Source organism: Podarcis muralis, chromosome 8 (assembly GCF_964188315.1).
Source record: "Podarcis muralis chromosome 8, rPodMur119.hap1.1, whole genome shotgun sequence".
NCBI lineage: Eukaryota > Metazoa > Chordata > Lepidosauria > Squamata > Lacertidae > Podarcis > Podarcis muralis.
Window position 1 is genome coordinate 77195018 of NC_135662.1, and position 14819 is coordinate 77209836.

At 43.2% G+C, this 14819-nt stretch overlaps 1 protein-coding gene across 2 annotated transcripts in view; it reads right to left on the bottom strand.

The window, feature by feature from the left end:
* Positions 1-6125: 6125 nt before the first annotated feature.
* The window catches only part of TRIO (trio Rho guanine nucleotide exchange factor), a 270608-nt gene continuing 261914 nt past the window's right edge, over positions 6126-14819 (bottom strand). For both annotated transcript variants that reach the window (XM_028737945.2, XM_028737948.2), the window contains exons 52-57: positions 14411-14573; positions 14116-14237; positions 13562-13640; positions 11559-11759; positions 8277-8415; positions 6126-6779 (exon numbers count right to left, since the gene is read on the bottom strand). In XM_028737945.2, the coding sequence (XP_028593778.2) occupies positions 6237-6779; positions 8277-8415; positions 11559-11759; positions 13562-13640; positions 14116-14237; positions 14411-14573 (1247 nt within the window). In that variant the 3' untranslated portion in view covers positions 6126-6236. The remainder of the gene's footprint in view (positions 6780-8276; positions 8416-11558; positions 11760-13561; positions 13641-14115; positions 14238-14410; positions 14574-14819) is intronic.

The following is a 14819-nucleotide window of genomic DNA, read 5'->3' on the forward strand; positions in this document are numbered from 1 at the left end:
GCGAGGAGCCCAGGCTTCCTGTTACGTTTCCGATAAACTTCTCAAGAAACATTTCATGGTTTGTGCAGATACTTCTCCAGATGCAAACCACAAAAAGAAGCTGAACGTAGAGGAAGGAGGCTTCTCTTTTCTGTGATGGCTGCAGGAGAGCTCAATTTAATCCATCCTAAATTGGAGCAGTGTACAAAAGATTGCATTCCCATTAACAGCATCAGGTTTTTCTACCAGGAATATTCAAAGAGCCTTCTGTGCACTTGTCCATGTCCATAGGGGCGATTATGTCCAAGGGTGGAATTCTAATTCAGGAAGGTAGGGAGGCCTCCACAGGTTGTATGAGGCATCAAATACATCCCATCAAATGGTGGCTTCTCACAGGCCATTGCTCTGCATTAAAAGGTAAAGGTAAAGGGCCCCTGGACGGTTAAGTCCAGTCAAAGGCAACTATGGGGTCGCAGCACTTATCTCGCTTTCAGGCTGAGGGAGCCAGCGTTTGCCCACAGACAGCTTTCTGGGTCATGTGGCCAGCATGACTAAACCGCTTCTGATGCAACAGGACACTGTGACAGAAACCATAGCGCGTGGAAACGCTGCTTACCTTCCCGCCACAGTGGTACCTGTTTATCTACTCACACTGGCGTGCTTTCAAACTGCTAGGTTGGCAGAAATTGGGACAGAGCAACGGGAGCTCACCCCATCACAGAGATTCGAACCACCAATCTTCCGATCGGCAATCCCAAGAGGCTCAGTGATTTAGATCACAGCGCCACCGGCGTCCCCCATGATAGGAACTAGGCAAACACCCTTAAAAGTAACTATACACTCGAATTCTTTTCAATAACCTCCCCTCCCCCCAAAAACCCCTTCAAAATTCCTGACCTAAATCTCACAGGAAAAAGTTAATACCAGGAAGCCACCAAGTACAATTTCCTAGTCAGAGGGTGAGGCTTTAGTGCCCCATGTGTCTCCTTACATTTCCTTGTGAGGAGAAGCAGCAGAGTGTTCTGACCCGTTCATATTAGATACCCACAGGACCAAGGCAGATTAGGGGTGACGACACTGCAGATAGCTCTGAGCAAGCAACTTGCTCCGACAAACACTGAAGTTAAACTGAGGTCTTATCCATCTCTTCCTCGTAACCCCCTTTCCCAGGCTCCACCTCCTTGGCCTGAAGACTTTAGCCGGGATGAGTGCTTCTTTACTTCTCTGTGGCTTCATGCCTGTGTGCTCCCTGCACCACTGGGCAGGTGTGTTAGTGCAGGAAGCACATCCTTTGATAAAATCTGGTTCTGGGGATGGCAGATCCTGGCTCAGGCTCTGTGGGCTCTGAACTATCAACCTCCTGTTCCTCAGACCATCAGCATCAGAAGCCTACTGCACTTGGTAGTACAACCACCCTGGACTCAGCTGGCTCCTCCTCTGATTTGGAGCTTGAACCCAAGAACGTGGCAGAATAAATGATTCATAGATAGGATGCAAACATGTTTAGCATTCATTCAGAAATCAGAGGACTCCACTTTCCCTGTCAAGAGTTTTAGTATTTTGTTGAATATTTTTTTTAAACGGTTTTGCAAGATACCTGGAGTACCCCCCTTACCGCTAAACTGCTTGTGCATGCGAATGGTACCAGAGTACTGGCTTGGCCAAATTGTTTCTCTGTGATCTGAAATGTTCAGGAAATGATTCCTTGGTACAGAGACCACTCTAGAATCTTGAAAGTGTGAAAGTCTTCAGGGGAAGGAATCGTATATTTACTGTCTCTCAACCAAGGTGGATGTGTTAAGTGTGTGTGTGTGTGTGTGTGTGTGTGTAAACAGTAAAGCAGGGCTGGGGGGATGGTGAGATGGAGAACGTGCTGTTTGGAATGAGATAAGAGTCTGAAAGGAAGATGTAAAACTACAGTACAGTGGTATCTCAGTTTAAGAACGATTTGGTTTACAAACTCCGCAAAACCGGAAATAGTGTCTTGGTTTGAGAACTTTACCTTGGTCTAAGAATGGAATCTGAATGGTAGATGGGCACCGGCGGTAGGAGGCCTCATTAGGGAAAGTGCGCCTCGGTTTAAGAACGGTTTTGGTTTAAGAACGGACTTCCGGAACGGATTAAGTTCGTAAACCAAGGTACCACTGTATCTCTCTCCCTGGAGATCGGATGTGGGAGAAGTGGCTATTACAAGAACTCCTTAAATCTCCAAGGAAAACCCAAAATGGTTGCTGTAGCCCTGTCCTCCAGTTTGTTGAAAGTTTTCTTCCTCTGAAAAAGGCTTCATTTTCTGTGTGAGAAGCAGCTAGGGCAGCAGAATTGGGACTATGAATCTTGCATGACCAGCTGATGCTGACACTGTGAAGCAGTTCTTGGGTGACCTTGCCTCATACACGCGCCAAAGTTTCATCCAGCAAACCATTTACGCTACAAAACACTTTTTTAAAACAACAGGAGCAGCAAACTTAGTTGGTCTCTAAGGTGTTACTGGACAATTATTTATTTATTTTTATTTATTTCGACTGCGTCAGGCCAACACGGCTACCTACCTGAAGCAAATAGACCAGGAGTCAGCAACCTTTTTCAGCCATGGCCCGGTCCACCATCCCTTGTGGGGGGCTGGACCATATTTTGAAAAATAAAATAAAATAAAAATTCAATGAATTCCTATGCCCCACAAATAACCCAGAGATGCATTTTAAATAAAAGCATACGTTCTACTCATGTAAAAACACCAGGCAGGCCCCACAAATAACCGAGAGATGCATTTTAAATAAAAGGACACATTCTACTCCCGTAAAAACACACTGATTCCTGGACCATCCATGGGCTGGACTGAGAAGGCGATTGGGCCACATCTGGCCCCCGGGCCTTAGTTTGCCTACCCATGAAATAGACTGTGCGCACACAGTTACAAATACATCTAACTGTATTTCCTCTGGTCTCTTAATAAACAGAATACTTTGCAGCAACCACACTAACACTATGCACATAGGCTGTGTGCTGGGGCATATGGCCCAATTTCTCCCACTTTGCTCCTCCCATTGCAAAAGCAAGCAAATGAGCCAGGAAGGGAATAGCTTAGCATTATGTCTGAACTCAGAATAATGGTTTGCTTCCCTCTAACAAGGCAGGATTTGTAAGTCACAGGGTGGATAAAAATGTTTTTTTATTTTTGAAAATGGATTTTTTAAAAATTTAAATTGGATTTTTAAAATAACATGCTTTTGGAGGAAAAATCTTTCTAAAGATAGTTTTCTACTTAAGTCACATTATAGTCGAAAGGCTATTCACCAGGGAAAAAGGATTTGTTTTAAGTTTTTAATGAGTGCTAAAGCTCAGTCTGGTTTTTTTTATTAAAAAAATTATTTAACCACATCAGTTAACAAACATTGATACATATGTTATAATGTCATTGTTTTAGTTCAGGCTTCCTCAAATTCGGCCCTCCAGATGTTTTTGTCCTACAACTCCCATGATCCTTTGCTAGCAGGACCAGTGGTCAGGGATGATGGGAATTGTAGTTTCAAAACATCTGGAGGGCTGAGTTTGAGGAAGCCTGTTTTAGTTAAATAAATTGTTTAAATTGTTATTAAGGAAATCATTATTTTTCTCCTTCCAATTAAGTGCAGCAGAAAAGTTGCCCAAATATAAAGTTAACTTATTAAACCTCACAATAATTTCATAATTACCTGTCTATGTATTTCTGATAGTATAACCATATCAGTAATTTTGGATATAACTGTAAAAACTACTCTGAAAATTTATTATTCCAAAAATGAAACTTTCATCTGGTTGTAAATAGTAAGATTACACCAGCAAGAATGAGTCTTTCTGGAAAAAAAGATGATGATTTTTTAAATCGAGTCTTACTGACTTGGGATTTAAATCGTGATTTAAATTGATTTGATTTAAATCAAATCCACCCTGGTAAGTCAACAATGAAACTTGCATTTAAGGCTTGCTAATGATCCTGTCTTGGAGGAAGCCACAAAACATGACCCTGGGTTCAGACATAAATGTTAAGATATCCAGTTTCCTGGTTTTGCAAAGCAATGGTACACATCAGGCTATGTGTACCAACAAACTGTTTGTGCACAGTGTGATTTATTAAGCCAAAGGCTTATCGTTCTGTGCAAACATTTGTAATGGGCATCCTGCCTTTATCAGGCACACACCTATGAAAAGAGAAAGAAGCTACCTTCCTTTTTTTTTAAACACTGAACACGTTTCTAATACTTATAATGAAAACTGCTATAGCACTCGATCTACTAGAGGCTCCTAATTAAAAAAATAATAGTAATAATCAGGCACATCTGTTAAATATGTTTAATTTTTTTAAAATAACTGATGGCAAAATAAAATATTTACATCACATCATACTGTGTAAACACGCAATGTTGCTGTACAAAGAAATATACATGCAAAATAAAGCAAAAATCCAACTAAAATAAGGAATGAAATAATTCACAAGCAAAAAAAAAGTTATGGTTGGTATGAATACATATCCATCCAGTTTTGATTTTAATTTTTTGTTTAAAAAGTTTCTGTACAACTTTACAAAAAAGAGAAATAAATAGATTACAATGGAAGTTGCAATTATTAAAATTAAAACCAAAGCCAGATTATGGCTTAAGACGGACTGCTATGTCTATTTTGTAAGGGATGCAGGCTAGGTTTGTTTCAACAGGCATAAATCACAAAGAGAAACATGGATGGCTGAACATCCATGCTAGCTCACTGATGCACAGAAAACCATCAATGACTTAATATTTCACATATTGCCTATGTCTTGGAACTCATTAAAAAAAGCAGACAGTTATTTTCCGTCAGGTTCCGGTCCAATTTATGACAGTATTTTCTTCAAAGAGGAAAAAAACCACACACCATTCACTCAGTTATTGTACAGAAAGCAATAGACAAATCTGAAAATTCTAAAAAGTAGAGATCGATTACGGGGTGAAATAACACTTTGGCATCTCGAACAAACAAAACAAACCGTCTTTTGAAAATGTTGCCTTGTTTTCCTTATCCAGTTTGCATTTCAGGAAATGAAAGTAATTTTACAATCCTTTTAAAACCAGCAAGACTTCCGAACTAGGTCCTAAGCTAAGGCTCAAGTTAATGACACAGTGATAAAACCCCAACCCAGCCCCGCAACCCAGCCCTGGAAATCCCAAACACAAAAGCCATAAAGTTCGCCATACTATGAATGTGCTTTTTCTATATATTTATTACAGTTACAACAGGGGTCCTCATAAATAGTTGCATAAAATGTTAAAGCCACAACATTGCACATGATATGAAATTAAAAAAAACCAACCCAAAACAAAACAAAAATCCCAAAGTGAGTGCATTTACAGTATTTTCTTCCTGCTGTATACTGCTTGACGATAAGAGGTTGGCTTAAGGACACCAAACCCAAGAGTTCTTTTCTGAGAGGTCAAGCCAAGGCTGACCTGAACTGAAGACCCACAAAGTGGTTCACCACCATTTAGGGGGGAAGTTATAGGGAGAGGAGAAGAGGGGGGAAATTAAAGAGACACAGGTTGAAGGCAGGTAACAGTCTATTTACAAGTAAGGCCTACATTTTATCAGAGCAAAATGGTTCATTCTATTTGTATGCAAAAATCTTGAGGTTGGATGCACTTTAAAAGCAGAGTCCGATCTCAGTGCACTGCTATGCAAGATACACACAGGCGAGGCAACTGGAAAGCTCTATGTCCAAGTCCAAAAAAATAAAATAAAATCAGATGGGTCAAAATGGACGCCATCTAGACGGGCAGCCATTTTGTTCAGTCGTCTTTTAAGAGTCAGTGTCTGTACCTTGTCTCTCAATACCAGTGCTTTGAACAAAGGCATATTTTTTCCCCCTCTGTCTAAAATCTTGAAAACGCTAGTTAAGATCGGTTGCAGAATTTCAATTCTCGTCAGACGTTTTTAAAAAAGGATTTTATTTTTTTGCAGAACCCTGAATTAAAATACTGTAGTAAGTGTCAAGTTCTTCATTGCCTTTTGCAGAGTACAATGTTGCAGTCCTCCACCCCAACATAGTTTTGCAGTGCTAGTCCCAAGTACAACCGTGCTTAGATTTACTTGGAATGCATTTCCACACGATGAATACGCTAGCAGCTGATTGGCTTCTGTTTTTCTTTTTCCTTCACCCCAAATTCAAGTCAACAGCTGATTGGCAGGAGAGCTTCACCCGCAGTTTAGCTGACAGGTGAAAGAGAATGAGAGAACACATCAAAGATAGGTCAAACTTTTGGCAAGAGCCTGCTCTGTAAGAAGTTTTTAATGCTACGAATGGGTCGAACATCGTTCTGGTGTTTCCGCCGCTCAATGAATGAAGTCAGTCTGGCTATGTCAATGCTGTCAGCACTTTTGGCACTGCCTGGCTGCAGCCATTGCTCTTGCAGAGCCAGTGCAGCCGAAGGGCGCTTGGCTGGGTCATCCTCCAATAGGAAACAGACAAAATCTTTGGCCTTCTGGCTTACTCCTTTGAAGTAGTCGTCTGGGAAGCTAAAGTCTAGGCGGCAAATGTTCAGGCAGGTTTCCTCTACGCTTTCGTCCAGGAAAGGAGACACGCCACTAAGGAGAACGTATGTGAGCACTCCGAGGCTCCACACATCTGAGGTCAGGGAGACAGGATTTCCAAGGATAATTTCGGGAGCTGCAAACTCTGGGTTCCCAAGGAGCTGGTGGATGTGGTACGTGGTGTTGAGCTGGACTGCATCTCCAAAGTCAGCCAGTCGGATCGTTGCTTTGGCCAAGCTCTTGTCCACCAGAATGTTCTCAGGCTGGAAGAGACGAAGAAGGGGAAGTTGTCACTTGTTACGCCAAGCAAAGCACCACATGTTTAAACAGCCTCACCCGTAACAACCTAACTTGTACTTTCAAGCCTCAGAGGAGTCGGCACAATTTCTAAACATTCGACAGATTCCGAAATGAAAGGCACAGCAAAACGAGACGAACGTATCTCGGTGTACTGACTACACTACCCATTTAACGTACGAGAGGAAAACTTAAAATGCCATGCGGGAAATACTTGAATGCATCTCGCAGCATCTTTTTATTTTGCTAAAAGCAGCTGCTGGGAAAAGCGTTTGTGGAGGGTGATCAGAACTGCAAACTAGGCGGTTCTGTAGCCCCTCAATGCTACAGAATAATCAAAATACAAGAGCCTTTATGTTTCCTCCTCTGTGGCTAACAGCAGTTGCTCCTCTCTTTTGCAGGGATGGTGGGGAGATTTGCATTAGGGAATTGGAGAGGGTAAAAGTCAAATTTCCTTCCACTTCGTAGACAGGTTGCCCCCGACGTTAAGAATTCTGTGAACCAAATATTGTGAAGTATAGATGTGAAAGTCACAATAATTTCTCCTACTTTAAGCATCAAGGTACGGCATATAGAAAGAAAGCCAAATTCACTTTAAACAAAAAACCAACACTCAGCAGTTTGCTTCTTTCCAAACAAAGCATGAGTAGAGCAGACATGACTGAGCAGAATGCTGCTTGTTCACGCTAAGCATAAACCGTGGCTTACAGGGATGTGTACACAGCTGTCAAGGGCACTTTCCAGCCAATGGAAGGCACATGACAGATAGTTAACTCTTTATGGTCAAAGATAACTTAATCGTTTCTACAGCTCTGGATAGCTACATGCAGCAACCTAGTGTTCGGGCAGCTATTCCCAGGTCTGCATCCTATGGAGCAGTTGCAGCAACAGGGGACCACTCCGCCTCCACCACTTTAAACCTCCTCCTGACAGGCAGTGCACACGCAGCCAGAGACTACGCCTGCGTGGAAGGTTTTGCCTTTGCTCTTCCCGCTTCATCTCTCTCCTGGTTCTGGGAGACAGTTGTGCAGGAGAGGGTGGGGCAGCACCCAGCCCTCCCCTTGCCTGACCAGCGTCTTCCTCTTTCTTCCATCCTCCGATTCTTGCCCCCTGGCTGGCATGGGCCCCCCCAACTCTCCCAAGTCGGACTCCAGCTCGCCTGCCCCCGATACCCACTCATTAGCGTCCTGCCAGTCCCTGACATCAGGCTCAATGTGGGCTTTGGCCACAACTGTACATTGTTCCTTGAGTTGGCTTCCTATTCACACAAGGCTCTCACAGCACTTACAGCCTTTGTGCAGCAAGGAGATGGGAGTGGGCTAATAATACGTCCCTTGGATGCACCTTGTTTCTACACAGAAGACTGGACCACCAGCTAGTCTGTCAGAAATGTGTGGGTGCTCTGAAGCATATCTTGGTATTGACGGTATTCGGGGGGGAGAAAAACCTGTTATCCAGTTCACCTTTAGGTCCAAGTGCACTATTCTGCAATTGTGAAGATACTGTACAGCATCCAGAATCTCCCCCAGATACAGCTTGATCTTTCCTTCCGTGAGGTTTCCCCATTGCACGATGTAGTCCAGAAGGCGGCCCTGGTTAGCACTAGGAAAGCATAAGTGTCATGTTAATCATCATCATCTGTCCACATTTGGGGGGGGGGGGGAGAGAAAGCAAATGATTTAACTCTGCTGCATGGTAGAGCTAGTCCTACCTATTATAGAGGAGTGTGTGTGTGTAGAAATAAAGTAACTTTTTTTTTAACCCACACAAATCTCACCATAAAGTGAGAAATCTCCACTATTGCTCTGTGATTACTTGTTCTTAGGATTAACTTGAAGTAGAAATGTAGCCCGATTTAAACTCAGGTGTGTATTTATGAAGACGTACTCACAAAATAAGTGTAAGATTCTAATTATGTAAGATTTTCCTATCTTCAACATTTAACATCTAGAAAGCAACAGCATAACATATTGGCCACGTTTGAATGTAGAGCTAAGCCATTGTTGTTGTGGTTGTTGTTTAGTCGACTCTACACATGGACATCACCAGATGGGCAGCATCGAAATCAGATTGATTATATTCTCTGCAGCCAAAGATGGAGAAGCTCTATACAGTCAGCAAAAACAAGACCTGGAACTGACTGTGGCTCAGATCATCAGCTTCTTAAAACAAAATTCAAGCTTAAACTGAAGTAAGTAGGAAAAACCACTGGGTTGGTAAAATACAATCTAAATCAAATCCCTTATGAATACACAGTGGAAGTGAGGAACATGTTAAAGATTTAGATTTGGTGGACAGAGTGCCTGAAGAACTATGGACGGACGATCGCAACATTATACAGGAGCTAAGCCATAGTTTGTTTAATTCATGGTTTGTCTGAACACCCAAACACATTCTGCACAAATAACCATCATTTGTTCTACGGCAACAAACCATAACTTGAAACCGTGGTTTGCTTTTAGTTTATCAGTTTCAGCTTGCTTTAAATGTGGTTTGTCATCATGTCTGAACCAAGGATCCAGGCGTAATCCTGGTTTGTTTGGCATCCTGACTGAGTGGCTTGCCAAGCAACCAGATGTGTGAGGCAAGAGAGACGTTTGTTTGTTTGATGTATACCCTGCATCTTCCTCCAAAGGAACCCAGGGCTGCAAACGTATCCATACTAATGCTATTAAAACATCTTTAAAAATGGTTTAAAACTACCTTCCAAAAAAAAACCTACTGAAAAGCAATCACCCGCTCTGCATCTATTAATTTCAGGGTTGCCTGGGACAGAACTTTTAGCTATCAAATACCCTAGTAAACAGTAATGTTTACATTTACCTAAACAGGAATGTATTTCCCCCCCTCAAAGTTAATAGCGAGGAATAACTCGCAACATGCACACATTCAGTTTTATGCGCTTAACAACAACAACAACAACAACACACACAAAACATTTTAAAGGGGGCGGGCTTCTGGGAAAAGAGACTTTCGCTATCCCACCCACCATTCAACCCAATGTGTTTTGACTATAAGCAATTTTGGCATTAGGCACTATCCCTTGACCGCAACCCCTGTGTAAGTTGAGAGTCTTATGTATCACCAGCTTCACGTAGGAGTAAAATATCTGCAGGTAGTAGTAACAGGACTATTGCTTGGCGGGAGGCAGGGAAATGGTAAACCTATATTATTATACTTTGTATGTGGGGGTTTTATGTCAGCATCATTTGGGCAGGTTCTCGTTCTGTTTATTATATTTTCTTGGTAGTGAAAGAGGTTGGCTGGGGGGCCCAAGGAATGGTTGGTTGTGTTTAGTTGGCTGTAGTGAGATTTGTTTGCGTGTGTTGGGGGGGGGTCAGGTTAACCAGAATGTTTCGTATGCTGTTGGTGGGTTTTTGTTGTTGTCTTGCTGGGCTGTGTACGTGATAAAGGAGAGCCACACTGGGGTGAAGGCATCCTCTTTTATTTGTCCCTGTGACAGTTGCAGTCTATTGGTTAGCTTTTCTAGTACAGTGGTGCCTCGCAAGACGAAATTAATCCATTCCGCGAGTCTCTTCGTCTTGCGGTTTTTTCGTCTTGCGAAGCATGGCTATTAGCGGCTATGCGGCTTAGCGGCTATTAACGGCTTAGCGGCTATTAACGGCTTAGCGGCTTTAAGAAAAAGGAAACAAACTCGCAAGAACTCGCAAGACGTTTCGTCTTGCGAAGCAATCCCATAGGGAAATTCGTCTTGCGGAACGACTCAAAAAACGGAAAACCCTTTCGTCTAGCGAGTTTTTCGTCTTGCGAGGCATTCGTCTTGCAGGGCACCACTGTAAGGCTGTTTCCCATACAATTTGGTACCATTGGTCCATGTTCATTCCTGACTGGTCTCTCCAGTGTCTGGCTGCTGAGAGTAGGTGGATTATAAGGTCTTTCTCATGTGAGTGTTCATGATGCTCTTGGAAAATGTTTAGTGGGGCAAGTTCTGGGGTGAGTTCCAATACCTGTTTAGTTATTTTGCATATCTCTTGTAGGACTGCTGTCCAGAATGGTTGGATTTTGGGGCATTCCCACTACATGTGCAGGTATGTGCCTGTAGAGGCGCTGCCTCTCCAACATTTTGGTGTTGTTCCTGGGCATATCAATGCCAGTTTCTGTAGTGTTAAGTACCATCTGTATGTAAGTTTCAGTGTGAGTTCCTTTCTTTTGACTGAGATGGAGGTTTAGACCACTTTCTAGTCCATTGGGAGGGGTTAATTTCATAGCCTAGGTCATGCTCCCATTGTTCTTTGTGTCAAAGAACTGTCAGGAGAAGACTTTCGAAGGTGGTCAAGGGCCTAGTGGCACCTGATTTTACTGTTGGATTGTTTAAGAAGGTGTGTACTTGGTGGTGTGTTAGCCAGAGTATTTGGGTGTCTCCAAGTAGGTCTTGTTTTTCTTGTGTCAGTATGGGTTTGTTGTTTTTGTGAAAGTCTTTAAGATGGTGTAGGCCTTTGGCTTGCCATGTTTTTATCTGGAGGTTTTGTGCTGTGTGTTGGAATAATGGGTGATGAGCTAGGGGGGGCTAGTGGGGCTAGCGCTGGGAACAGTTTTCCTTTGATGTTTAGCATTATATGGATTTTCTTTAGATTTTGTATTGTTTTTGGTTGATTTATTGCAGTTTTAGTACATTTTTCCTCTGCATTAATATTCTTTTGACCACTTTGGGAAGAGTCTGGGCCAAAAAGTGGCATATAAAATAATCCACAACATAACATTAGGTAACATAAAAGGGCACACACATCTCTAACACCAAGATGTAACTGGTGGAACTCTCAAAGGTGTCCAGGAGGCCGACAAGCTGAGGGTGTTGGAGATTCTGCATAACTCCGAGTTCATGGGTGACCTGATCTCGTTTCATCAGTTTCTTATTTATGAACTTAGCGGCTACTTCTCGCTTGGTTCCCTTCTGGTCGCATCTCTTAATGACAGAAAACCTGCCCCTGCAAAACAAATGGTGAAAGGAAAGTCAGCTCCACAAGGCAAGGAATGCAAGAAAGAGAGATTTATTTATTTTCGCTCCCCACACTTGCAAACATACATATTCAAAGCTGGTCTTGAACTAAACTATTAGAAAAACTTTCTCCCTTTGAAATGCAACTAGATGTCCAATTGCTGAGGCACTTACAATACTAAATAATTTTTAATAATAATAATAATTTATATGAAGTATACTAAATCAGCCTGGGACTGTTTGTCATGTTCTGGACAGTCAGGTTAAAAATATGATGCTCTTATGATAAGTGTATGTATCAGTATTTTCATGTGAGCCAGCTATAACAGGGAAATACAAGAGCAAAATTAAAACTCAAGAGTTTAGAGCTACATTCATGAGTAGAAAGAGAAGACGGGCTCATATGTTCCACCCTGCCTCTGGGCCAGGAGGAGGGGTTCATTAGAATTACCGTATTTTTCGCTCTATAGGACGCACCCTCCAAAAATGAAGGGGGGAAGTGTGTGCGTCCTATGGAGCGATGCAGGCTTTCGCTGAAGCCTGGAGAGCGAGAGGGGTCGGTGTGCACCGACCCCTCTCGCGTTCCAGGCTCCAGGAAGCTATCCGCAAGCCTGCAGAGCCCGGCGGAAGTTCCCGCCAGGCTCCCAAGGCTTGCGGATAGCAGCCTGCTGTCCCCGAAGCCAAAACAGCGAGACGGGGCGCTGCACAGCCCTCTGTCTCGCTGTTCCAGCTTCGGGATGGCTGCACAAAGCCTCCACAGGGCGGCGGGGTGAAGGCACCCCACCGTCCTGTGGAGGCTACAAAGGGTGTCCCCGAAGCTTCAAGCCTTTGGAGTGCAGCTGCGCTCCAAAGGCTTCAGGGATCTTTGAGGCTGGGGGGGGGGGGAAAGCAGCACTTCCCCCCACCACCAGCCCCACAAGCTTGGGGGGCAGCGGCAAGGTCTGCTCTTGAACGCACCTTGAATGCACCTTGTTTTTGAGGGGGAGAACAAGAAAAATTTCCCCTATTCTCCCCCTCCTATAGTCCGGTGCATCCTATGGTCCGGTGAGTCCAATAGAGCAAAAAATACGGTAAGTTTCATTTCTCACAATTCCTGGCTCATTGTGTGAACCAGAGATTGTGGTTTAAAGCAAACTCTGGTTAGTTAAACAAGCCAACTGCATACCCCATGGTTTGGCTTGTTTTGAAACTGCTGAGTTCACTTTAAACCATAATCACATGTAACAAGAAGTCCATCATAAAAAGTGAAACTAATTCTCCTGCCTATGAATGAACAGAGAAGAGGAGCACAGGCCTGATGTTTCTTGCAGGTTCTAGTGCTAAACTATGTTTTAATGTTGTGTGAATGGAGCCTCTCTGAATGCACATTGATCTGTCCAAAGATTTCCCAAAGTTCAGCTTATTTTGCCCGATTCATATGCAACCAAAATGGTGTGGAGGCGACTTTACAATTGCCTGATCTCATTCTGGATTGGTAGCTTTTGCACACTGTTAGCTGAATGAAATGATTTTTCCTTAGTGGAAGTGGCTCCAATGCATGACTCAGGTTTTAATTAATATATGTTAAGTAATAACATTGTTTTAGGCTACTTTTCATGCCCCAGCACCAAAAGCTTAATGTTCACATTACTGAGTTTAGTCTTGCCATGCAAACTCTTTTCTAAGAAAGCACTTGATTTCTGCATTATCGGGGTCCTTGAATGTATGCTAGGACAGCTGAATGCACATCTCAATACAGAAATCATTCCTCTCCAAAAATATTTATGATTATATAAGTAGGCTGAATCATACCTGCCAAGCTCAGCCACTTCACTGTACAGGGAATCAAAGTTATCTTTCCAGGTTACTATGACCCCATCACTTCCAGGACCTGAAAAGTGGAAAAATAATCTACATTGAGCATTTAACATGCAAATGCATTGCTATCTTTATTCTGTGCCTCCTTGCCACAGAGATAAGGTAAAGGTAAAGGTACCCCTGCCTGTACGGGCCAGTCTTGACAGACTCTAGGGTTGTGCGCCCATCTCACTTAAGAGGCCGGGGGCCAGCGCTGTCCAGAGACACTTCTGGGTCACGTGGCCAGCGTGACAAAGCTGCATCTGGCGAGCCAGCGCAGCACACGGAAACGCAGTTTACCTTCCCGCCAGTAAGCGGTCCCTATTTATCTACTTGCACCCGGGGGTGCTTTCGAACTGCTAGGTTGGCAGGCGCTGGGACTGAGCAACGGGAGCGCACCCCGCCGCGGGGATTCGAACCGCCGACCTTTCGATCGGCAAGCCCTAGGCGCTGAGGCTTTTACCCACAGCGCCACCCGCGTCCCTCCCTTGCCACAGAGATAGACCCACCTAAAACTCGTAGACTGGCTGAAGATGAAACTGAACCCATATCGTTTGCAGCTACACAGGTATAAATACCATCATCTTCTGTGGTCACACCAATGATTTTCAGAGATGCTTCTCCCAAGTCACTGCAAAATATTGTAAATTTGTAAACATGTGAGATTTATAAACACTCAATTGGTATTTATAGTCACAATCATCTAGTCCCTTCAAAATATTCTTTATGCTTTCTTGCCAACTATCTCACAAATCCCCCTTTTTGACACAGTATAAAGCATGCAAACGAAGAAGCCACAGGTACCTGTATGAGATGCTGTAATGACTGTCACTGCTCAGTGTGTTATGTTCAGGACCTTTCCAAGTTACTGAAGCTTTGGGACGACCACAGACTTTGCATTTCAGAATGACAGTCTCTCCTATCTCACATGTTGTCTCACTTAATGGTATTATGAATTCTGGGGGAACTGGGAAGGGAAGGAAACAATTGCTATTAAAGAGTTAATTCATACATCTTCTCTGTCACCTAAATACATGCAGTTTGCATGTTAACTCTGTGATACGGTTAGTGCCAGTACAGTTTAAGTCTGGTAGAAATATAGGGCAGCATATGCCTTAAGGCGCATTAGGGTGTGTGTGACCTATATAGAGATTAGGAACGAACCCTTAGATCTTATGTTATTTGTTTTCTATTTCTCTTTATTGTTCTGGTT